Raw genomic sequence first — 23,163 nt, forward strand, 5'->3', positions numbered from 1 at the left:
GTAGTGACAGTGAAAAAATAAAAGCAGTCAGTAGGGACTGCTGTCATCACAGTCATCACAGCTTGAGAAGTATTTTTTCAGGTAGTAATCTCTGAAGCTGCATGCAGATGCACTGACTATGCTTTGTGTTACCTGTACTGGTTTATAATAGATGATGCTGGTCAGATAATTAATAATGCAATCAGACACACCTTTTCGGGTGGACAGGCTCATGATGCACAGAATTTTTCTTCATTTTCTTCTCTGCAAGACCCACTCCATCCCAAAGATTGTTTTTAAATCTGATTATTTCCTGGAGCTGGGTCCCTTAAATAGTCAACACTGCTCTTCCTGGAAAACAAGGTTATTTTCTCTACAGTCAAGTCAAAATATAGAAAGCAGGTGTTGGGTATCAGTGCCCTGGGATATCAAATGTGATCAAAGGGATCCCATGAAGCTTGGACTCTGAAGGCAGAGAAAAGAAGGAAGGTTATGTAAAAAAAAAGGTGTTTTGTAGACTTGCTAGTATAATTAAGGAAAACATGGAATAAATCTTAGCACATATATTTGCTTTGCATAGGTAATCATCTTTACCACCAAAGTACCCCTCTTAGTAGAATCACATAAATAGTTTTTTTAAAAGTATGTGTTGTGCCATCGCTTAACACACAATTGCCCTGACAGCAGCCTGGAAAGGCACAGGTTTATTCAGCACTGCTTGATTTAATTGATGACTATATGTAACACATGAAGGACTTGTGTTGGAGATTAAGGTTTATGTATTTTTGTTTTCTTTAAGCAATTTGTTTGGGATGGCTGTCTTTTAAGTACTTATAAATCCATAGTCAGACTCTGTACTTTTCTTGACGCTTTGGGTCTATTCAAACAAACCAAACTTAGGAGGCAGCTTGTCTCCTAAACTTACTTGTGAATTTCTTGCCCGTTTTTATATTTTGCTGTAGACCTCATTTGTGGGGACAACAGCTGCAGGGATGTGCTGAGAAAGGAAAGTGTCCAGTTTCCCCAGAGGATGTTCTGACAGAACCGTTGTGGCACTAGCGGTGGTTTCAGAGTTGTGGCACTAGCTGTGGTTTCAGAAACTCTAGAGATCTGTGTTTAGGTTAGTCATACTCCGGCACTCATAATGTGAGTGCAAATGAAGGTCAAATTTGTCTTTAGGACCTTTCTTCCTCTTCTTCAGACAGACAGCACAACTATGGCCAGGAGGATGGAGAAGAAGTAGCTGCCACAGATGGGAGCTCAGGTTGCCCTCAGAGCATGATGTTGTGATGCTTCTTTCATTCTTGTCTCTTTTGTAGCTCTTTCCCCAACCCACTCTGACATGACTTTTCTATTGACCCACTTCATGGCTGCACCAAGAAGGCAGAGTGAGATAACTAAGTCCTTTCTATCACCACAAAAGGAGCCATGCTTTGTTTTTGCAGGTTTTGTGTTTTTACCCCTCTGGCTCTGGATTTTCAAGGTGAATTCCTAGTGGCTTCTAGGAGTGCTTCACTACAATTCACTGTATGAGAACTTGTTTTTAACCCTGCTCTTTGTAAACTTCTTACACACACACACACAAAAGTGAAAGGTGGATAACAGAAGAAGTCATAAAACTGAGACCAAATCCCTCACAAGCCAGACACTATCATCTGGTATTGAAAAGCTGAGGGAGTGAATGGCAGAGAAGGGGTGGAAAGGAGATGTTACCCTCTTCCTTGGCCATAGCGGGGCTGTTACCATAGAATATGGCATCAGATAGGCATCCCCTCTTCATGACCTGGTAAAATCCAACATCTGTTTGACATCTGGCTGTGATTTCATCAGCATCAGAGCTAGTGAATAGCCTGGAAATGTTTTGGGTTTTTCCCTGCCTGCCTATGTTCTGTATTCAGTGCTGTAAACAAAGCCATCTTTAGGGTGTATCTTGGGTTTGACAAATCTGAGGGAGTTCACATCATCTGATCATCATCTGCTCTCTCTCCCAAAGGCATGGAAGTTGACTGAGCCGCCATTTGTTTAAATGTTTAATTCATGCCTTCAGGGATTATGACCTGATGTAGCAAGGGGTGATATCAGGACCTACTTCACTAGTGAAGTCACAGAGTCAGCCTTGTGCTCATGCTCTGTGCACCCCTCCCAGCCTCTCGTGGTTTGCTTTTGCCTGTTGGGTTGAAGTTTGCTCTTGCTCATGTTCTCTCCTTTGCTCAGCTTCCATCCACATTATTGAGAAATTATAAGTTTTTATACAATCAATAGCAGCATCAAAGTTGTGCACTATCTTCTTGCTCTAGGCACTTGCAGGTTTTTACCCTATCAAGCCTGGCTGGGAGCAGCAGGATCTAAGCACCTGGGCACTTGCAGCTAAGTTACCTTTGGAGTCAGGTACTGAGACACCCAAAGGGAGTTGGGGTTGTTTAGCCCGGAGAAGAGGAGGCTCAGGATGGACCTCACTGCTCTCTATAAGTTCACAAAAAGAAGTTGTAGTGAGGTGGGGGCTGGTCTCTTCTGCTGTGCCTACAGAGTGAGGACTAAAGGACGTGACTTTAAGGTGAGACAGGGGACATTCAGACTGGGTATTAGAAAAAAAAAATCACTGTAGGATGATCAGGCATTGGAATAGGTTGCCCATGCATGTGGTGGAATCACATCCCTTAAGGTGTTCAAGAGGCCTCTGGTTCTGGCACTGGGTGATGTGGTTTAATGGTTCAGGGATCACAGGGGTATTGCTGGGTGGATGGTTGGACTGGATGATCTTGAAGGTCTCTTCCAACCTTGATGCTTTTATGATTCTTTTTTTGTCTTCAAGCAGACTGAGACATTACCTGAAAGTAACTCAATTACTTTTGGGATTTCTGGTGTGTTTTGTGCAGTTTAAGTACAGTACCAACTGGCCCATTTCTTCACACCATTTTAAAGGTGTTTTTTGCCTTTCTGACAAGAAAGCTGGACTGTTATTGAAGGAGATGCACATTTTCCTTCTTGGCTGCCCAAAAAGAAGCAGAAGAAAGCCAGGCTTCCTTGGCAAAGGCAGCCTTCCCCAGCTTCTCCGAGGGGAGCTGGAAGGCTCTACCTGCGGAGCCGGGCAGTGCCGTGCCCGCCCGGTGATCCCTGCTCCTCCTGATTCAGTCCGATCGAGGCGGTGTTTATTCTCTGCTCCTGCCCCTTGCCTCTGCTCTCACGATCCGCACCCAGCGCTGCCCGTCCTCCCGTGCCCGGTGGGGGCAGCGCGGGGTTGCGGCCGTAGGGAGGTGAGGGTTGGTCCGGCTGGTGGGCTGGTAAGTCCTGCTGCCCCTCCCTGCTCCCAGGGATCATCTCTTTCTGGTTTGTTTTTTTTTGTTTGTTTGTGGTTTTTGTTGTTGTTTTTTTGGGGTTTTTTTTTTTTTTTTTTTTTTAATTTTCCCCACTAGCATTTGATTTTTGTGGGTGAGGCTATTGTGTGCCAGAATCCTTTGGGGATGTGAGCATCCCTGTCTCCCCTTTCTGTTCTGGGAGGTGCCTTCAATTCTGGTGTGCTGTCAGCCTTCCTCTTCTGGAGGCTAACCATCCTCAGCATTCTGAGTGAATGTGTCCTAACTATGATCCATTTCCTTCCAAATCTACTGATTTGGGGTTTGCCACAGAACAGTCTTTTATGTAGTTTTGTTATATATATATACAGCAAAGCATATTGGATGAACAGTAAAACACATATACACACACATGCACACACACATATGTATTGTTAAACAAATGTATATAGATAAACATACACAGAAAAGCATCCTGGAGAAATAGTAACACATATATACATATATGTGTATATATATATGTGTGTGTATCTCTCTCTTTCCCCTTATATATATATATGCATACATATATATAGATTGATTTTTTTTTCCATATATATATATATATATAAAAAGTTCCTAGTCCTTCTTATAGAAGTTTTCTCCTAGTGGACTTGAACCGAATATTCCAGTATTTCTATGAACCTGCTGTGAATCAGGCAAGATCCACAGATCCACTGCTTTTATATAGATAAATTATCACCACTACTTACTTAAAATGGAAAAATAAGGGAATTAGGAAGAAATGTTGAGACCAAACAAAAAGCTTTTGAGAGTCTATTGGAAACTAAAAGCAGGCAGTTTGGAATTTTTTTTTCTTTTTTTTTTTTTTAATTTTAGTGCTCTTCTCATTTATTCTGGAGCAGGGAAAATATCAGCATTCCAGAAATGAAAAAGGCCACCTGTTTGTCTGCAGCTGTGCTGCAAAACAGAGCAGTGCTACTGGCAGCTAATAATATCTCCAACTTGCAGTAGTGGCATGTATTTGGCATTTTATTCAGCATTCTGGGCAGATATACAGCTTGGCTTGCTTTTATTTTCCCCAAGTTTATCTGAATATCTCACACGGGCCATGCAGTAGCACATGTGACAAACGATGGCTCCGCAGTGCTGAGCTGTAGAACGGATTTGCAGTGAGAATACAGTGAGACTGTTTTGTACGTATTGTGGCGGATGAAAGGAATGGAAGTGGGCCAAATTCAAGCTGTTTGCCATTGCATCTGATCAGCAGATCCTATGGAGAGAATTTGCCTGCTGTGAATATTTGATTCTCACTAGCTTGAACTATCTTGTGTGTTGGCAGTGCTACTGTGTGAATTTGCAGTGGCTTTCCAGGGTGTCTGTCCTGCTCAACTGCCAATTTCTGGGAGTTTTTTACAGGGTTCAGGATTTTGTGCTCTACTTTGTGCATGAGAGAAATTACTTAATGCTATACAGTGAACATTTTTTCATATTTATAACACTGATTAAAGCAAAAAGAAAAATTAGAAGTGAGTAGCCTGTTGTCTTTTCCCCCTCCCTTATTCCCGCCCTCCACCTTCATAAAGGCGTAACCCTTCTGCCACCTACTCTCTCTGCATTACCTTCAGATGGCAAGGTGATTTTGTAGTGGTGAGTCTATCAGTTTACACACCAGAAAGGATGAAAAGGTGATAGTGTTGAAATGCAGTTGGGAGAACAGAGCATTTTTTCCCGTCCTTCCTTCCTTGTTCTCAGGGAGTCGGTGCTCTGTACCCTTATCTGTCCCTGACCCTTCGTACTGGTGCTTGCCTGGGAGTTTGCAGTTTTGTGTTGTTTCATTTTTTGTTTCTGAAATTCAGTATAGTGAAACATTTGCATTAATAATTTTTGGTTTTCGGTACTTACAAGTAAATGACATTGCTTGTAGTGCTGATGTTACAGTAACTGTCAGGACTCTGCTGAGGCAAGCAGAAAAGGCTTGGGATTTAACCTATCAGTGTGGTGGTGTCTGTAACCATACTGAAGCATTTATCTTCTCTATACAGCCTATTTAGACTTTCTGTCATTTTATAGATTAAGCATAGATAAAATTGTATAGCTGTCTGTGATATCTATAGATTACGGATTTATAACTTTTAAATGTGTATACATATTAGTATTTATGAATATAAAATTTTATATATTAAAATTATAGAGAAAATTTGCAAAATAAATTTAGGCTGTAACCTATCAGCTTTTTCTTCCTCTGTGTGTATGAAGGACAAAAGCCAGAAGAAGATTTTTGATTATACAGTGGTGTGGGATAAAACCAAGAGGAGCCAGCAAGAGACAGTCGCAGGTCCTCTGGGGCTGTAGGAAATGATGTGCTGACCAAGTGACCAATTCTCTGTCTACTCCAACACTGCAGCTGCAGAAAGTAATGCCTGAGAGAAAAGCAGTATCATCTCCATTTAAGAAACTGAGGAAATTGTGCGTTAGTGCCTTGTAGGGGCTACCAGAAGGACCAAGTTCTGGTTGTGTGTCTTCTGAGACCGCTGTAAAAGATAGCACTCTGTTAGCTGAGGCACAGCAGCTGGCCACCCTGAGATCCTTGCCACTGCAGTGTGACCCATTTGCATGACCTATTTAACTCTGCCAAGTTGTAAGGAGCTGGACAGGCACATTAAATGTTTCTTTTAAGTCACCCATTTAAAGTAAGAATGGTTTTTATATCTTGCTACTTGTAAACCTGTTTTTTCTGCTTTCTTCAGTTTCTTCAGCAATGACAAAGACTGGCATTTTTTGACAAAAAGTGCATAATTTCAGCTAACAGACACTGAACAATAAATCCTGTTGAAAGATAAAAGCAACATTTTCTGAGAACTGAAGAAATCAGGACCTGGTCAATGCAAGGTGTAGTAATCCTGGGAGAAAGCTTTGCTGGGAGCTGGGTCTTAACTTTAAGACTCCTTTCTTCCTTTAGTGGCTTAGGAGTCCTTTTCTCCAGTGACTCAATGGAACTAAAAAATGTGAATTTCATCTGTACTAGAGCAAACCAGGAAAAGTTTAGTTTTGCAGTAGTATGGGATACATTTTTTGGCTTGGGATTAGGCAGCCTAGGCAGGTGTCCTTGAGTAAATATATCACTTGAAAGCATTTTCTTTGTTGGATTTTTCTTCAATCCTTTTGAACAAGTGCCATTTTTAGAACCATTGGGAAATAAAAATTATGAGATTTTTAGCAAAAGCAGAAGCTTCTTTCAGGGCTCACTGATTGCATCCTGTTGGCACATGTGGTTATTTGTGCCCATACAAGATACCAGCTTTCTGAGGAGTTGTTTGGGTGATAGTGTTAGTGACTTGCCAAACATTATTCATATGATGACCATCAAAATAAAAGCATGAAGCCAACAGGAGTAGATGACACTGGTTTTTTGAGAAGCAGGCATTTGTTCATCAGCAGAAGAACCAAGTTTCCAAACTATGTGGCTGCCAAATAACTGGTATTTTTGTTACTGCTTATCATAACTCAGATGTCAACTTCTGGCATAAAGATGGGTGCAATTAGTTATCTTCAGCATTCCTCCTCCTTTGATTGTTTTCTAAGTCTATTAGGTTACTATGATCTCTATGTATAGTATATTTTTTTGTTAAATTTGGAAATGCCATTAGGAACTTTTTTTGAATGCTTTTGCATTTTTATTTGATATATTAGATTTATGCATTGCTCCACAAGCCATTTGAGAGTGACCAGGACTGTCCTCCATCAAAGACTAAACATAAGAGTTATTCATGGTGCAGTTGGAAAAATTATAATGCAAACAGTAAGCCAGATGGAAAATTTTACAGGCATCTTTTCATGTCATGAATGATGCTGTCTCTCTGGGTTATGGGCTCTCTGCTCTCTCAACTGCTGCTCCTTTCCCCCCCTGGCTCCCCTCCAGAGCTGTTAAGTTTCAGCCAGGGAAGAAAGGGAGATTTGAACTCCTCTGAATTTCCAAGTCTCTGTTTTCTGTGGTGTGGCTGGCGAGCTTTGTGTTGAGAGTGTTGGCATGCCAAGAGCCATGGTGATTTGCATGCTGCTTGCAGAACAAACAGGGCTGCTCTGCTGAGCCCCAAGGAAGGCTGGGAGCAGATGTGGGAGAGCCCTGCTCACCAATCCTGCTCTGTCATGCAGAGTGGGTAAGAGCTGAACACCGCCAGGCTCCTGCTTCCCAGTTTTTATGGAAACAGGTCTCCACCACATGCTTTGGTTCTGCTCCTCTGTAACTCTTCATGTGGCAGCTTAGCTCTTGGTTTGAGATGAGATTCAAAGAATATCAAGCTGTACATTTTATCTTTACTTGTTCACATATCTACCATTGCAGTTGCTGGTCTAGAAATGTATATATCTAAATAATTATTCTCTACTACCTGCAAGATTTTTCCATGTAAAACATATTCACTGGTTCTGTAACAGGGGAGTGGTGTACATGCATATGTATAAAACCTGTACTAACTCTATATGCTCACATGCAGATTCAATCTCCTTGGTCCAAACTGAAGTGCCATTACTTGGACTTGGTTTGAAAGAGACTTATGTCAGTTTTTATTTAGCCTTTCTTAGTTACTGACTTCTAATTTTTACACTTTGCAAAGAGTAAATCCTCCATAAGTGTTACAAAATTGAGTGTTGTTTCTTCTTAGAAACAGTGGGCATGTGAAGTGTAGCTTCAAGGTTTTTACTTCAGGAGAAAGCACCTGTCTCTTTTCTCAGCGCCTTCTGACTAGTTTCCTTTGGAGAGGCAAGAGAGCAGTTGTGTTAACTGGCTTGCTCATAGCTAACATGCAAAATGTTTTCTGAACAAATTGCTTGCTTAAATGGTGATGGGCTTTTCCACATCTACTCTTCCTGCTCCCTTCAAAAATCCTACCTTTTCTACTCTGTAACATGCTGAGGTTGTGTGGCAGCCTCCAGCAGTAGGTGGAGAAATCAGTGGACGTTTTCCAGTTAAAAAAAGTTGCCATCTGTGTTTGAAAAGAAGTCAACAAGCTTGTTGTAGTTGTATATCTTGGAAAAAAAGAAAGAAAAAGAAAAAAGTTTCATACATATGTGGTTTTCAAACAAAATCTACACTGACCTCTTAAATTATGTGACTGGAAATATCTTTAGTTCTTCATTTAACTAATGGTATGACTATTCATGAGCAGTTACTGAATTAGGGAGAAGTTGGTCTGGTAAGATTTTTTTTTTAGTTAAGGAGAGCTTTAAAGTGTTAAGATTTTATGCTTTTTGTCTCTTTTCAGGATAATATCATCTTATTCTTAAGAGGCTGCAGAGAACTGGGACTTAAAGAATCTCAGCTTTTTGATCCTGGTGATCTGCAGGACACATCAAACAGAGTAACCAAGTAAGTACAACAGCAATTTGTGACTAGCATGTTACAGCCTCAGGTGCATGTGATGCAATAGTAAATATTTAAGAATGAGCAAAAAGGCTATAGGATTGTAATTAGTATAAGGCAGATAGGAAGCAGAAGTTTGGGAAACTTTCAGTGTTGGGATGAATAGATTGTTCTATTCAACAGGTTTTGTCCCAGAGACATCAACCACAGCTCTGCAAAATAGGATAACACTTGGAGAATGCTCTCAGGTCCGTGGTGTGACTCTTGGGGATGTGCAGGCCTGGGAGTTGGACTTCATGAGTCTTGTGGGTCCTTTCCAACTCAGTTTACTCTGTGATTTTGTGAAAATACTCTTAGTTAGGCAATGAGATTCTGAGGGACTTAGGGATTTTCGTAATCTAAATTGATGATATTCTTTTTTTGACTGTCAAACTCATAAAATATTGTAGTCTGGTGGAGAAGAAGTCACAGTTCTGCTATGTCAGATTGTAATTGTTCTGGTGGTGAAATATAGGACAGTTATAGGCCTTTCAGATTCTATGAGATGCAGGCATAAGCATGGTCTCTTCACTTTCCTGCAAGAAATGCTTAGGATAGTGACATTTTGCCCTTGAGACATGCAGTAATTGAACTGAGGAAGTCTGTGTGAACTGGAAATGCCACAGTTTAGGTAGTTTTTCACCAAAACCCCACACCCAGTATTGCACAAATTGCACAGGCCTCCCATCTTTTAAAAGCAAAACCACACCACACTTTCATAAAATTTAAAAAAATTATAATTGGTGTTTCTTAATTTCTAAATTGGTATTTGGAGGTTTTCCTGAAAGTTTTGGGTCTATCATGTCATGTTACAGTTATAACAGAAGTTATTGCTCTACAGACAAGCAAATGCTGCTGAGTTGATTGAATGGTCTCATTTCATTTGGCCAAAAAGATCACTAATGAAATCCTGATCAGTCCTATCTATTTTAGAGAAGTACATGGAAACAATTTACTACATTTCAGTAGCTCTTTTTTTTCCTTTCTGGCAATGGAAGCTGGGCAAGTTTTCATGGTATTCAGGCACTGTCTGGGAAAATTCAAAGGCTCTGAAAATCAAATTGGCCCGTGTCCTTTTTTTAAGGTATACCATTTTTTACTCCTTCCCAAGTTTCTGACTCTAACATGAGGTTCTTCTTGCCCTCTACATGGAAGTGAGTGAAGGCTATGTAATGTATTTCTTCTAAATCTGATAATACTTTGATAAAATGGGTTCTTCATGATGTCCTGTAAAATCATTATGATGATTGACTGGAGAGAGTTGCAAAACAATCCATAATCTTCATATAAAACCCTAATCTCCATATGAAACCAGAGAGGAAGAGTCTTTCTGATAAAAACCTTCATCATTTGGGGTTGAGGATAGATGGAGTACCTTGGTGGAGGCAGGTTGAGAGGCTTTGACTAGGGTGGAGCTCGAAGCAAAGCTGTCACCAAGTTAAGCCTGGCATCATAAACCCTGCAGAGCTGGCCTGGGCCTCCACTGCATATGAGGGCTTCAGAGAAAGCAGCTGTGGAAGTGAGCCAAATGTTTTCCTAGCACTGTCCAAGTTCACACTGAGTAACTGAGTTGAGGTGTACAAGCCAAGTCCATGACTGTTTTAGAGAAATATGTTGAGAGCTGTGTTCTGCTAGCTAGTTCCCAAAGCATGAAGGTGATTTTTTCCCTCTTTGAAGATTTTTGCATGATTTTTTTAAACATGGTGGAAATATTATTTGTGGTAAAGGATGAGTATGACATTATTGCACATGCTTAGGATAATGACATTTTGCCCTTTTCTCCATACAGATGTTGATTGAGGCATGTATTAGATCTATTTTTTGGATCACTCTGCTTATAAAAATTATGAGCTAATGCTGTAAGGAATTTTTTTGTGACTAGTTAGGCCAGTCTCTTTTCCACTGTTATTTTACTAAGAAAAAAAACATGACTATTCTATTTTTCTTATTGTGTGGGTATTAGTTGACAAAATTTTGGCTCAGAAAGATATTATCAAAAATACTTTGTTTACCATTGCCTATATTTAGGCTTTTGTTGTTCTAACAGATTTGAGTATATTTATTTTTGGTTTTGCCAGATAAACTGTAATGATGGAGTGGTCTTAGTGTTAGAGTAGCAGACAATTCCACTGTAAATAATCAGGACACAATTTTTACTAAATCTCAAATGGTCTTATGTAGGTTTTAGTACCTAAATGTGACATGTATTTCCTTCTCTTTTTTTATGCTTTCTTTGCTGAATTTTGAAATGTTGTTTATGTTTGCACAAACTTTGTACCTTGTTTTTAACATAAAACTGCCACTCTTCCATGAACATAAGAGAAAAAAAAATAAATTGAGAAGGATGATGCCAATGTTCAGTTTGAGTGCTCAAGTATGCATTTAAAAAATAAATGTTTTCCATGGCACATTCTGTTCTAAATGGCAGGGTCTTTGTTGCTTCATCCATTCACTTTGTTCTTTGTAATGTTTGTTTTCACAGAAGCACCTGCAATATTTCCTTAATGTTTGCTGATGCCTCTTATGCTTGTTCAGTTGCTTCCAGAATCTGTATGGGCTGCAGAGCAGAATCTGACTGTTGGATAACTGCAGAATGTATTTTAGCAGTGAGGACTTTTGTCTTCCTTTTTAAAGAAATCAGCAACTCTGTTTAAAGGAAATATTTTGGCATTGTCCTACTTTACTGTGGGAGCATTATAAACACATTTTCTTCTTGTACTTCCAGAATTCTAATTTAATGATTGAAATACTGGTGACAAAATACTCCCATGCTATGAATAAATGAATGTGTGAACTACATCTTCTTAGCTTTCATGTATTTCCAGACAGCAGAAGCATTCAGCAGGCTTTTGTTAGGGAAAATGTGATCTGCTGCATACAGCCTCTTGGAAAGTATGTCTACTTTCTGATTTTTTTTTCCTTTTTTTTTTTTTTTTTTTCTTATCTTTGTATGTGTTTGTGTGTGCAACCAGGAACATTGACTATAGTAGGAAGCTGAAAAATGTAAGTACATCATTTGGAGTTTTTCTTTTTGTCTGGTTAATCCTGTTATTGGCCTGATCAAAATTATGTCAGTAAAAACTGAATACATGACTATTGCTGAAAAGTCCTTCTGAATACAAACCTAACTGGGTTCTGCTGGAAGTTTAGGTAGAGCTGCTATGGCAAAGCAGCCTTACAAAAGAAATAAAATGGAGACATTTGTCTCTTAGATGAGTGATAAGCCAAGTGATTTCTGTGCTGTCCAGTGTGGTGTTTGCTGGGAATGGTCTGATTCAACCATGAAGCCACACTTTTGTAGCCCTTCCCAAATATATAGGCATAGAGTACAGTTGCACAAAGTATTTAAAATGAAGCAAAATAACCATTAAATTGGGATGCAAGGCCTTACTATGAGGTTTGCTAACTTTCTCATTGTTCTTCCAAATAAATTAGGGCTTCTCCAGAAAGGCTATTTCCATTTAACTTCAATTTACTCTTAATTTAAACCGAGGGAAATGGTGTTGGATTCTGTGCTTGTTAACTAGAAAAGAAAATGTCTGAACTTTGCTGGTCTCAGTTTAAAGCCTAGCAAGCTGTCTGTCCTTAGTTAGCTGTAAACTGGTGTAATTTTTGTTTGGCTCACATCCCTATATCCTGATATGAAATGCCAAGATCTTTTTTAATAGCTTTGAAAACCAGTAATCATAACTTCCATGACTGGAGGTAAAAGAAACCAAAACCCAAAGAACACCAAAACCACCCCTCCCCCCAAATTGTTTCATCCTGTCTTTCCCATCATCAGCAGAGCAGTATCTTCTGCAACCAGCGCACAGACTTTTAGGGGAAGAACTCAGCTTTGGTATTTCAACACTCTTTGTGGACACTGGCTAAACATCTTTGTACAAATGTGTTGCTGTAAAGGTGAAGTTTCAAAAGTATCCTCCATAACGTGCTTGTAGGCAATATATGCTTTCCAGGTGCGTGATCCTGCAGCCTCAGCTGGCAGCCAGCCGGAATTGCTTGCAAATGTGCAATTTTCTGCCTTTTTTTTTCCAAATAAAGAGAGGAAGAAGAGAGAAAGTGATTAAATGCTAGCCGAAATAAATAAAAAACCCCAAAATACCATAATCTTCATCAATGAACTCAATGGCAGTTTCCTGGTTACTAGAAATACTGTTATTTGCAAATATTTTCATTTAACTTGAGAACATCTACTGTAAGACTTTTTTGCATTAAATTTGTCAAGTGGTGTTGGTTGAAGGAAAACAGTTCAGATAAAGGTTGTTTCAAGACAAAAAGAAAATCAGGACTAGCAACACCACCTCCTTTCATTCAGCACAGTAATATAGATTTCAATGTAATTTTTAAAAAAAAGGGAAAAGTTTTTGAACTCCAGTAAAAATTTTACTCAGTATTTCATGATATGTATACTACTTTTAAACTAAAGAAGAATATAAACTTTATTTATATATAAAATACTTATTTTACATTATGTAGCACAGTTGTTAAACAGAAGGTCTGTATGATGTATCCTTTTCTGACAGGGCATCAGCTGCAGTGCTGCATGATTTTGGACATTACACTTAAATGAAAAATGGGGATGCTAGTGCAAGTTGATAAGAAAAGTCTAGCATGTTGCTGAGAAGTAACTTGGATGCATGTTTTAGGGAAGAAGAGTCCAAGAGATGTCTGCTCCCAGTGGAATTGACCCCCACTTTGGGATTTCTGCTAGTCCTGTTTCCTTTAGTTCACTATATAGCATGAAGTATATGGCCGTGTCCCATCAAAACATAAAATACTGTATTTCAGTTTATGAATCTTTTTTTGATACAGTTAATGACAACTATTATTTATTATTGGCTGCATCTCTTTTCCACATCAAAATATTTCCTGTTCATTCTGCAGTTAAATACTTTGCAATGTCATGGAATATGCCGAAATAATGAACATTAAATGAGAAAATGCCCTAAGTTCTAGGGTGATGGTTTGTCATTTTTAACCAGTGCAAAACACTGAATTGAATTGCCTTTGATGAGCAGTTTCCAATCCAAATAGCTGCTGCACAGGTATCATTAAAGACATTGCTCTAAGTGGAGACATATGTGGCGCAGAAAAGGTTTTTCCTTGTATGGTATAAATGTCAGCATTTTTGTATGTATTGGATTTTACCATCCTAAGCATCCTAATTTCTCATTTTCTAAAACAAGTACAACAACACCAGCAGTGTCAGGTCAGACATCTTTGCTACTTGCAAGAGTAATTCTTGGTCCTTTTCCCTCACCAGTTTTGAAGGAATTTTTGAGTTATGGAGAGATACAAAGTCAGAACTTGAATGAAATCATTGGCTTTAATGCTGTAGTCTGATAGAAATGACAAGATGCTCGTGGCTTTTGATTAATCTTGGGCTAAGAAATTCTTAAACTAGCAGAACCCTGGAAATAAATGTTCCTGTGTCATCTGGTTACTTACATTAAGGTGATTAAAAATGGATCTCCCTTTTCTGTCCTTGAAATAGACACATGTTTGAGATGCTTTTAGGCAGGCAGACATTCTAGGTACTTTGTTTATTACCTTGGTCTGAATAGTTTGCATTAATGACTACTAATATTAACAGTCTTTAGGCAGTTTTTGTATTGAATTTAAAAACAAATGTATTTATGTGTGCCTTCTAGAAGTTTCAAGTCTTTGTCCAGTTTTTCTACTCAGATCCATCTTTTCTGTTTATTTTTCCAGGCAGACATAACACTTTTATTATTTTTATTTAAAATAACAGGGAGATAATATGTTAAGTTACATATTTTAAGACTGTTAAATACATCAGGCAACTATGAAAGTTTAATGTTTAACCTTTGACAGACACTTCCCTTTCAGTTCTGATTTATAAAAAAATCTCATGCTGCTGTGCAGTTTAGAATAAATGAGGGATGCTGCAGGGAAGTAAATTTAGCTACAGGACTGTGTAGATGGCTGAAATTAATTCTTGTTAACTTCTGCAGGTATTAGTCACCATTTATTGGCTAGGGAAAGCAGCAAACAGCTGCACATCATATAACGGATCAACCCTGAACCTGAAGGAGTTTGAAGGCTTCCTGGCACAAATGAGAAAGGTATCTTTTTCTTATGTTTTGGGAATGGAAATTTACTTCAAACTTACTGCTCTTATAAAAAACCTGTTTCTTTCTAAATATGGGAGAAGAGGGGCTGGAGTGCAAATTCCTTAGTAAACCTCTACTTACATCAAAAATGTTTCTGATTCTACCAAACTGAAAACCACTTTGGCAGACAGCTTTGTGGTGGCATCAGTGATGCATCAAGTGATGTCAAATAGGGCTTTAGAATTGTCATGTTGCTCTTTCATCTTAATTTCCATGTGTTTTGGTTTGATTTTCATTTATGACAGAAGTTACAGCTAAAAGAGCTGAGATTCAAAAGTAACATGGTAGGACTCACAAAAACATAGTTTTTTTTCTTGTTTAAAACATTCAGTCTCATGGGCAGCTTTTTTGGTTTTGTGTTGCAACATAAAACATCAAACCAAAGGATCTAAATAAAGCTGAAGTGGAGGAGAAGGAGATCATCTTTCACCAAAGGCATAGTTAGGATAAATCTGTTTTTGCCAAGCTCTGAATTCTGGTTGAAATCATATTTGGTGGTTTATGATGAACTGTTCTCTGTTGGAAGAGAAAAGTTGTGATTGCTGCGGGGTGGCTTGAGGATTTTTGGTTGAGCATTCTAGCATGCCCTGAACCTTGACATCAGACACTTAAGCTCATGGTTAATGCTGATGGTTAGCACTGATAACCAAACCTGCCTTTCTTTGGGATGGAAGGGGCAAGGAGCAGGTGTGGAAGAAGATTGGCAGCACCATGTGCTGGCACCACACGTGTTGGACATAGTGCTCAGGAAAGGCTGTGCAAACACATTGTGCATCCATAGAGAGCCTTGTGCCTGTTATTCCCTCCCCACCTCAGGTAATGGCCATGTCATCACAGGCAGTAGGATCTGGGGACCTTGGGAGATCTCTGGACTGAAATTGTCCTTCAGCTCTGTGCTGCTGCAACTGAGCCAGCTGCAGGTTTTCATTCTGGGATCTCGTAGGGCCAGCACCACTGGAGAGGAAGAAATGCTTGTCTGACTGATAGCAGCTCCTACACCCTGGTGTGACCAGAGAACCTCAACTAGATGGGTAAAATTCCTGTTTATGAGCCCACTTCTTCAGAACAAGCAGGTGAAAATGGAGAGGAAAAGAGAACATCCTGCTTCTCTGGAGAAGTTTATTTTAGTTTTCATTTTAATGACCTGTGTTTACCACTTGGGACTTTGGGACTCATGAGTGATATGACTGAGCCTGAGCAATAAAAGATGAAGTTAGTAGTTGAGTTTTTTACAAGTAGAAGATGTGGGGAGGTAGCAGTTTGCACTCCAAAGGGTATGAAAGGTGAAACAAACCCAAAAAAGGGCGCTAGCACAGAAAAATTGCCAAAGTGCAGGTAGTCACAATGTTAGAGCTGCATGGTATCATGTTTTTTTTTTTTTTAATGTTTAATCTCACACCACAAGGCTCTGCTTTTTCCAGGTGATATTTACCTATGAAAGTCCTCACCAGAGCATTTTGGAGGTCCTATCTTGAACCCTTTTGTTTCATGAAATAGGCCAGGGGCAAAAGGAAGCATTCTCCAGGGAGCTGGTGGTGGTGAAGTGCCTGGCTGGGCATTGCAGAGTGCTGCAAATTGAGGACATAAGCAAGAGGCTGGTACTTGATTTGTTGCAAATGTTGGAGCTGGAAGCAGAGTAGAGGTCTCATAAGCTATGAAAGCTGTATATGCCTTTAATACATAAACAGAGCATTTTGCAGTCCTGAAAAGTCTTATTTAGGGTGATGCTGCTGTGACAGCTGCTAGTGACTTTTTACCATGTCCCTACTCTTGCATCCCTGCAGTATTTCCCACTGGCAATTGTGGGTTTGTATGTTGCTGCTTTTGAAGAGGATTTGATTGTAAAATATAACATGTTAATCATGCTGTGCAACACTCTGATGTACTTTATAGCTAACTCAAGTGATGAAAAGGCACTTTATCACATTCTCTACTGGCGTTTTTTCCACAGAGTCTAATAACTAAATCGACTATAAATTCAGTGTGGTTTAGTTTTTCTGTTGTAAATCCTCTCTGCCCTCCTTTTTTAATAAGCAAATCAAAAGACAGCTCTGATGAATGTTGTCGTGGACTCATCTTTTTCTACTTCTCATGCTGAAGGGGATATTAATTTCTAATTTTATTCATGCTATTCTGTTTTTAATTTCATTAACTCTTTCAGTACTCATTCTTCTTTACTTTAAAACTAGAAATTCCCAATGACAAAACGTCAATGGCTTTTTGGTTATATTCAGTGGGTGGAACTTCCTGGACAAATGCATCTTGTATTTGGCAATCACACTTTAACTGCTGCTCTGTGGCATACTGTGTTTTTAATTAGATAAGATGAAAGACTAATGCACTGTGGTGTGTCATGCCGTGGTGTTATCAGTCCCACAGATAAGCACATTCCCACTGATAGCATTTGGGAGATGACGTTTGCTCAAGGCAGGACGAGCACCCGTCTGTGTGACGGCATTGTGTTGTGAGAGTGTCCTTGCCAAGGGGAAGGCTGTAAAGAACATGTTTACAGAAGTCTAGGATCCTGTCCTGGTGCCTGCCTCCTAATTCCTAGTGAGCAGCATGCAAAATTAACATCAACAGGCCATTGAAAGTAAGTTCTGCAGAACTCATTAGTTCACAATTGGACTGATTTCAAACTCGGAGATAGTGAATGCGGGATGGGGCTTTTTGCCCAGTTTAAGTCCCTGTGGCTGCTCAACAGTTCTGTGTCATTCAAATACAGTAATTTAGGAAAATGGAAGTGTGCCTAAAGATTGAGAATAGTTGATTGGTATGAAGGGATGAGAGGATTTAAGGAATTTGGATTTTTTAAAAGATTTTTGGATCGTGTCACAAACAGGATTTTGATAGGATTTGTAGATTTGTTTTTGGCTGTGTGTAATTCATGCAGATTTCAGGGAGACAGATTTTTGTCGTCTATTGTTTCTACCAGCATTTTAGTTCACTAAGGAGAATTGGGAAAGGAAGTTATATAGGATGCCTTACAACTTTTTTAGATGCATTTTATCTGTTTTTAGAATAGATTTTTACTTCTATTTACTGTGAGGTTACTTAATGGCATTACCACAGTTTAGCATGGCCTTAGGCGACCTTTGCTGCTGGCCTTAATGTGGTATTTTGGCAGATTAGTAGTGAACGGCATTAATTAGGCCTTCCTGAAAAGTTTGCAGGGCGTTTGGTCTGATGTCTCAGTTTTGCTTCAAGCCTCCCTCTTGTTTGTCAGGGAGTGTTGGTGAATTACTGCAGGGTTCTCCACTCTCCATCACTTGTCTGGCAAACCTGCTTTTTTGTGGAGGCAGCCCACCATAGCATACTGTGATATTCCTGATTGATCTTCTCATTGGCAATACTAGTGATGGGTAAACCTTAGCAGCCAGGGACAGTGGGAGCTCTGCTCAATATAGCCATTGTGCTTCAGCTAGTGGTAAGCAGGGGGTGCTTCTTAATTAGGAATTAATATTCAAATGCTTCTGGGAATAAAAAAAAAATCACATTCCAGCCTCTTTGGGTCACAAAATGTCAGTCTGATAATGGCACCCACATCTCTGACTTTACTTACTGTCGGGGGAGAAAAAAACAGATTTATCTCTGAACAAACTTAGTTATTTTTGTTTTTTCTCAGTCTGTGTGATTGTAATTAATATTAAGACACTCTGTAAAACAAGGAATTTATTATAATGCAAGAGTGAGGATGGCTTCTATTGACCTTTCCCTCTGCTGGAGTTTCAGTGTTTTAGTATGTGCTGCTTGCACTGGAAAGAATTTATAATCACAGGGCTGTCAAAGACAACCATTGTTCTCCCTGCTCTGAACATGTGGGTCAGCTACAAGTGCTTTCATATCCCCCAGAGCCAGGAGCTGGCAAAGAGTAAAGAGCACAACTGAATTCTTCTGAGGCATCGGGAAAAGCATTTTGCATATTTTTCATTGCTGATTGCTTGAGAAAGACATCCCTCTTTCATAACAGGAATTTCTCTTCAAGGTAGACGGAGGCTGGGGCACACTGCTTTATTATTTTGCCGAGCTGAAGCAGCAACAACAAATGCTGTCTGCTGGGGTCCTGGCCAGATACAATAGATGGGCAAGGAGAGGCGGGGGGATCTTTTGGAAAGCAGCAAACTTAAACCTGATGCAGGCACGATGTTAAAATTGTAGTGCCTTTGGCTGTGCTATGGACTGTGGACGACAAGTCAAGTTTCAGGTTACTTTCACTTTTGATCAGTTTATTAACTGGTCTATTGGAACTTTTTCTCAGTTCATTGTACTAATCTAATGAGAGTAGTTTCCTCTTAAACAGCATAAAACTAGTTTATTGCAAGCTTGCACTTTGTTTTGAAGGGAAGAAGGGGCAAAAAACCAAGGAAACCCTTTTTTGGGGAGGAGATTTTTAGTATTTGGGAAGATGCTTTGTTTTTTGGTGTGTAACGCATCTCATGAGTATGTCAGTGCCTTCTTTCTGAGGAGGTTCCTGCTGTATTTCCACGTAGGAAACAGAGGATATTGAGAGCCCCAAGCGCAGCATTCGTGACAGCGGCTACATAGACTGCTGGGACTCGGAGCGCAGCGATTCCCTCTCCCCGCCTCGCCACGGCAGAGATGATTCCTTCGACAGCCTGGACTCCTTTGGCTCCCGCTCGCAGCAGACACCGTCTCCAGATGTAGTGCTCAGAGGGAGTAGTGATGGTGAGTACCAGTCACAGTGCAGCACATGCACAACACTGTGACATAGAAGAAGCGTTTCTGGAATAAATGTGCCATTCAGAAGCTGCTCACAGCCTCTGAATCGGGCAAATCTGCTGGGAGAACTTCTCTGTGAATGCTGATCTGTGCTCCCTGAGGTGTAGATGACTTTGCCAACAGCTTACCTGAAGTTTGTCTCAAGGCAGTGCAGCACTGGGAAATGAGTTACATCATTGCAGTGTGGTTTTATGAAGGGAAGAGTGTTTTTCTGGGTTTTGGTGTAAGAGGACATTATGCAGACTCATTTTAACTTACAAACTAGGCTGAAGCAAGACATAAAATTACAGGAACAGGTTATAGTGAATTATAGTAAATAAAATGTTTGCCGAAGTAAATACAGGGCAGATAAATGACAAATATCTTGAGAATGTCTGATACTTGGCAGAGTTTTGAGTGCTGATGTACAGCACTTTATCAAATATCATATATCTTTTTATGGCATTTAGAAAATTGGGTAAATTAATACATCCCAGCATCAGAGCTTTGTACACATTTGTGAGAGGACAGGCAGCTCTGGGCATACAGAATGGCTACTGCTTCTCTGCCTTTGTTTTCTGATTCCAAGAGGTTTTCAGAGGCTTGTAAACACAGCATGCTGGATGAAGAAGGATTTGCTATTATAGGTTTGGAGCACACATTTAGGTAACCTGTCATGAGTAGCATTTTGGTATAGAACAAAAGGATGAATGATGGAGGCTCTTTCTGTGCAGTTGCGTTCCTGATAAACAGATGAATAAGTCGGTCTTCATCAGATGAAGTTATGTTGCACACTTGAATCACTTCTCCTTAGTAATTTTTTTTTTTTTTTAATTTAAAAAGGAAAGGCAGGAAGATTTTTTTGGTAGGAACCAGATGTTCATACTGCTTTTGGCAGTTTGAAAGTTTGTTGTCCGGTTTAATCATAACCGGACACATGAAAAATTTCCTGAGGTGATGGGGAACTCCTTAGAACTGGAAAGCTGGCAGGGAGAGCTGGCATCACAGTAGAATTATGAAAGAGCCCTGGGAAAATCAGAGCTAAGATCGGCTCTGCTGCTCTGAGTAGCCTGTGGTGTTTCGGCTGTTACTGTTTGACCATCCAGAACTAGCTACTGGGGCTGATTCCCTCAAACAGCCTCATGGCCCCTCAGACACTGAGCAGAGCACAGATTCCACGTTATAAAATATATATATATAAATATATAAAAGGCTTTTTTGCCTTCTCAAACGAGACAAGCATGGTGTTGGCAAATAGGAACACCTCACACGTCCTAATCAAAAATTAGACCCTAGGTGCTCAAGGGATGTCCAGTGTCTGTGCTCTTGGAGCTGCTGGACAGCCAGTTACATATGTCCTGTAGATGATTCCTGTCAACTTCTGTCGGATTATCAGATGTTAGAAAGGTTTTGTGATTGTTTGCTAAGACATTCTATCTTGTCACAATCCTGAGTCTGTAACAAACAATAACAAGATGAAAGCTCACAAAGCTTGTTCTGACAAAATAGTCTTTAACCAGGGTGCGTGCGGATGCTGTGTGCACATGTACGACTTGTCCAGCCAACACTTTCTAATTTGTCCTATTTTCCCTGCTTACTACTGCCATAATTTCACAGCTGTCTCCTACAGCAGCTGCAGGTGAGGTGTAACTTGGCTGACCTCTTTTATGTTGAACCTCTTCCTGTGGTCCCAGCAGGCCAGTGTTTTACTCAGCTGTTAGTAGTTTTTGATAGAAACAGTATATTGGACTCGATGATCTTAGAGGTCTTTTCCAACCTAAACAATTCTCTTATTCTATATGCAAAGTTGGATGGAGGAAAACATTTTGCTTTCATTACTTCTTTCTCCATTCAAATAGGAGCTTTATAAACCACATAATATTGTTGTGAACTAGAACTACGATTTCTTCCACTCTTAGAAGAAATAAAAGCCTGAATAGACATGACTTAAGTGATGCTAAGGTGACTAGTTTAGGTAGAAGCCGTATGTAATATTACCTTCACAAATGCCATCTGTGATTAGTTTCATTGTTGAGGAACTGCTCTGGTGTCCCATGGAGAGCTTGTCCCTTAGCAAAAAAACAAGACCAGTGGTAGAGTAGAACAGTTATTTAAAACACAGTAGAATCACAGACTGAACTGCCTTTAGAGTTGCCAGTTAATAAAATGCTCTGTTTGGCCAGCAGTTGTGTGTGGATCCTTTTAAGAAAGATCTTTGCATGTCTATAGTGTATAATTGCTTGTTACTAGTTGTGGAAACTGCTGCTGCATCTACTTGAAAAAGCAAAACAACAAACTTTAGGTTTTAAATGTAGAGCACAGCTGCATCTTCCATTTAGTACTTTGGCTTCAAGTACTCTTTTTGCAAATTTGAGCTGAAAATAATTTCATGAGTAAGATGTGAATAATTAAAGAAGCTGTTTTTCTTTGAAGTACTCAGCTTGGGGATGCTGGTAGGCACATCAGCAACAAGAGGAATGTGTTCTAATTCCTCTGCTACTGTGGTTATCTATTTCATCCTTTCTGTCTGCCAGTTCAAGACTGGTTTTGATGTGTTACAAAAATAGACACCAGAGCAAAGTCAAAAGCAATCAGAATAGCAAATAGCAAGTAAGGGATCTTTTTCTTCTCTTTTACTTACTCTGTGCCCTGATTTGTCTAATGACACTACAGCCCTTCCAACCTCAGCTGTCCTCAGACACCCATGATTCTGTGATCGTCTCTCCACTTTTTGTTTAGATATAGATTCAGGGTACCAATTGTGGTGTTAGTTGTCAAAGTTCTTAATAAAAATTGTTCAAGTGAAAGATTACTGACAAAAAATGTATTGTGATGTCTAACATTCATTTCTATTGTCATCTTTTCCTACTGTTCCTTTTCACTCTTCTTCGTCTCTCTCCAAGAAAATCATGAAAAACTCAATCTACTGCAAAAGCTCTTTGCAAAAAACATTCCTAGCATATTTAGACCTCTTTTCTTCCCCCACTTTGAATTATACACAAACTACTTGTGATTTTTGTGACTTCATTGTTTTCACTTTTTCAGTATGTAGCACAGTGAATTACCTGTTAATTACTAATGTTTTGAATTAACAAGAGGACACAACCTGAGTGGCTTCTCTTCACCCTAAAAGGGGGAACAGCTAATTGCAGATGCAAGTGCTGCAAAGGGGGCAAGAACCAGAGACATCTAACTCTCCAGAACTTGGAGAACATGCAAATGCTGATGGGACAAATAGCTGAACACATTCCATTTCACTCTTCAAATCAGGGCCCATTATAAGGTTATACTGCTGGGAGAAAACTATTTACATAACTTCTTTGTGAATTATTTTAAATGGCTTATGACAATGCAGGGAATCTAAGCTTCCAAAATGGGAAGTTCCACACTGCTAATGCTCTTTAGGGCGTCTCTCCTACAATTTGGGAATTTCAAGTCAGAAACTTGCCTAAGTTTCAGCGTTCTAAATGCATTGTAAATATCAGGAAGTTTAGTTCATTTGAACAATATCAAGTGGTCACCCAGCTCTGCTGTCCTCGCATCTTATTCTCTCAAACTCTCAATTTTTTTCTCTGCCAGTTTATTTCTTTGCTGTACTGATCTAACATCTAAATCCTGAGATCACTTCCCTCTG

The 23,163-nt window shown here is 39.6% G+C and overlaps 1 protein-coding gene across 4 annotated transcripts in view; it reads left to right on the forward strand.

Annotated features, from left to right (window-relative positions):
* The window catches only part of LIMCH1 (LIM and calponin homology domains 1), a 176,195-nt gene that overhangs the window by 96,530 nt on the left and 56,502 nt on the right, over positions 1-23,163 (forward strand). For all 4 annotated transcript variants that reach the window (XM_054294608.1, XM_054294605.1, XM_054294606.1 and 1 more), the window contains exons 4-7: positions 8,537-8,640; positions 11,646-11,676; positions 14,652-14,762; positions 19,301-19,496. In XM_054294608.1, coding sequence (XP_054150583.1) covers positions 8,537-8,640; positions 11,646-11,676; positions 14,652-14,762; positions 19,301-19,496 — 442 coding nt within the window. The remainder of the gene's footprint in view (positions 1-8,536; positions 8,641-11,645; positions 11,677-14,651; positions 14,763-19,300; positions 19,497-23,163) is intronic.

Source organism: Melozone crissalis, unplaced genomic scaffold, assembly GCF_028551555.1.
Source record: "Melozone crissalis strain CALT ecotype California unplaced genomic scaffold, PUWL_Pcris_2 ptg000006l_1, whole genome shotgun sequence".
Lineage (NCBI taxonomy): Eukaryota > Metazoa > Chordata > Aves > Passeriformes > Passerellidae > Melozone > Melozone crissalis.